At 42.6% G+C, this 1,780-nt stretch overlaps 1 protein-coding gene across 1 annotated transcript; it reads right to left on the reverse strand.

Moving 5' to 3' along the window:
* Positions 1-1,145: 1,145 nt before the first annotated feature.
* Positions 1,146-1,740, reverse strand: LOC109486529 (cytochrome P450 2D18-like; the record flags this gene model as incomplete). Its single annotated transcript, XM_019790367.1, has 2 exons — positions 1,560-1,740; positions 1,146-1,288 (listed from the first exon to the last, which is right to left on the reverse strand). Coding segments are annotated over exons 1-2 (273 nt in total), but the record flags the coding sequence as incomplete, so codon positions are not given.
* Between the last annotated feature and the right edge of the window lie 40 nt (positions 1,741-1,780).

Here is a 1,780-nt window from a genome sequence, read left to right on the forward strand (position 1 = left end):
TTTCACGGGGACTCTCTCATCCAAATGTGATAAAATCCGCACTGCGTATACCTCAAATGTTGTTGTTTTTATTACAATGCTTAAATGTGTTAGAAATTACTCTCAACTCGTCGAATGCTTATTCTAGAACAATCGACGTCAATAACCAAACAACTGATTTAAACCGACCCCAAATCTTCCAGAAAATTCCATATTTTTGCATTTTAGAGAACAGTATAACAAAATTAAGATTTGAGTCGGACATTTTTCTTTATTTCAAAGTTAAAGTGTTGCTAAGGTCGAAAAAATCGCCAAAAAATGCGCTTTTTCAACTTCCGAGACGGATAATTCCAGAAAGCCGCCATCTTTAAAAAATCCGTCCGACACAGATCGAGATTTTTGTCTTGCCTACAATTTAAAACGTTTTTGAGGTAAATTGAATTTGTTTTTGTTGCGCTTTAAATACCATGTTTGCACGCATGTCAGACCGTGTGAGCAAGTGCAGGGGGTAACTTACAGCCCCGTAAACAACAATTACGATCTTCAAGGTCACACATGATTACGGCAGTAGCTTCGTTACATGTTACATATCCACTATAAAACAGTGCAAAGATATACTGTTCCGAAATCGGTTTCTATTTGTGAAAAGGTGAATTTTTTACTGTTAGGCGGTATCCGTGTAAAAACTGGCTTGAAGCCGCGGGTTTACTGTACATGACCGCGGGTAACCCCGGATCGAACGAACGTTCGGTTCGATTGACGTCATATCGAACATGGTTCGATTCGATTGACGTCATATCGAACATGATTCGGTTCGCTAAAAGGTTGGAATATTTGGGCCCAAATTTGACCATCGTGCAGGGCCCGCGGCGTTTACTAACTCTCCCCGACGACCAACGAGGATGGCTCCCAGGGTAGTCAGTTCTATTCTGACTTTTCATATCACATGTTAGAATAAATGATTCCTCATTACTGTACAGGTATCATCATTAACTCAGTACACAGTACACGAAATAGGCCGGAAGAGAAAAAAATATAAATGTATAATATGATTGAGGATAAAGCCCATCAACATACTGCCCATGGGAACGGCCCAGTACTATCGCACAAATATTAGAGCGGAAAAGTTCAGGATTTTACATGGTTCATCCTCAGATTTGTCTTACCCTGTTGCGGAGACAGCTCGCCTCCTCTCGGATTTTCTCCTCAATGCTGCCAGTTCCGATCTTCATGCCCAGTTTTCTCATGACGGCGGTGGCAAACTTCTTTCTCTGTCTGAACTCAGGTCCCCAGCGCGCAGTAATTATGTCTACAGAAACAAATAACACATCTTTAACATGTAATTCACTACCATACATGTCACATCTTCAATGATGCTGCTCACAGGACACCAGACAACATTGACCCTTTCTGTCACAAGATTGACAAGTATATTCACGACCGTTATTAGAATGCCCTAGGTTTCTGTTGTAAGCTTTTATAGTTTCTTTTCATTTATTTTATAGTTAGACTTAGATTACTTTTAAAGTTTTATTGTTCGACTTATGTGAAGAAAAGCACACAGTGAATTACAGGTTTACCTTTTCCAAAATCAACCATCGCATCAAGCAGGTACATTGGCGGCCTGGAGGCGAACAGCTCGGACCTGTCCACGAGCGCGTCCTTGACGGCAGTGTAGCCGTTCAGAACCACCACATCTTCCATCCCCATCCTGACGGTGAAGACGTCCCCGTACTGCCGCCCCCACGCCGTCAGCTTGAGGTGAGGCGCTCGGCCCAAGGCGAGGAGGTGCCCGAGAACA

Source organism: Branchiostoma belcheri, unplaced genomic scaffold (genome assembly GCF_001625305.1).
Source record: "Branchiostoma belcheri isolate BF01 breed outbred unplaced genomic scaffold, Haploidv18h27 scaffold803, whole genome shotgun sequence".
Taxonomy (NCBI): Eukaryota; Metazoa; Chordata; class Leptocardii; order Amphioxiformes; family Branchiostomatidae; genus Branchiostoma; species Branchiostoma belcheri.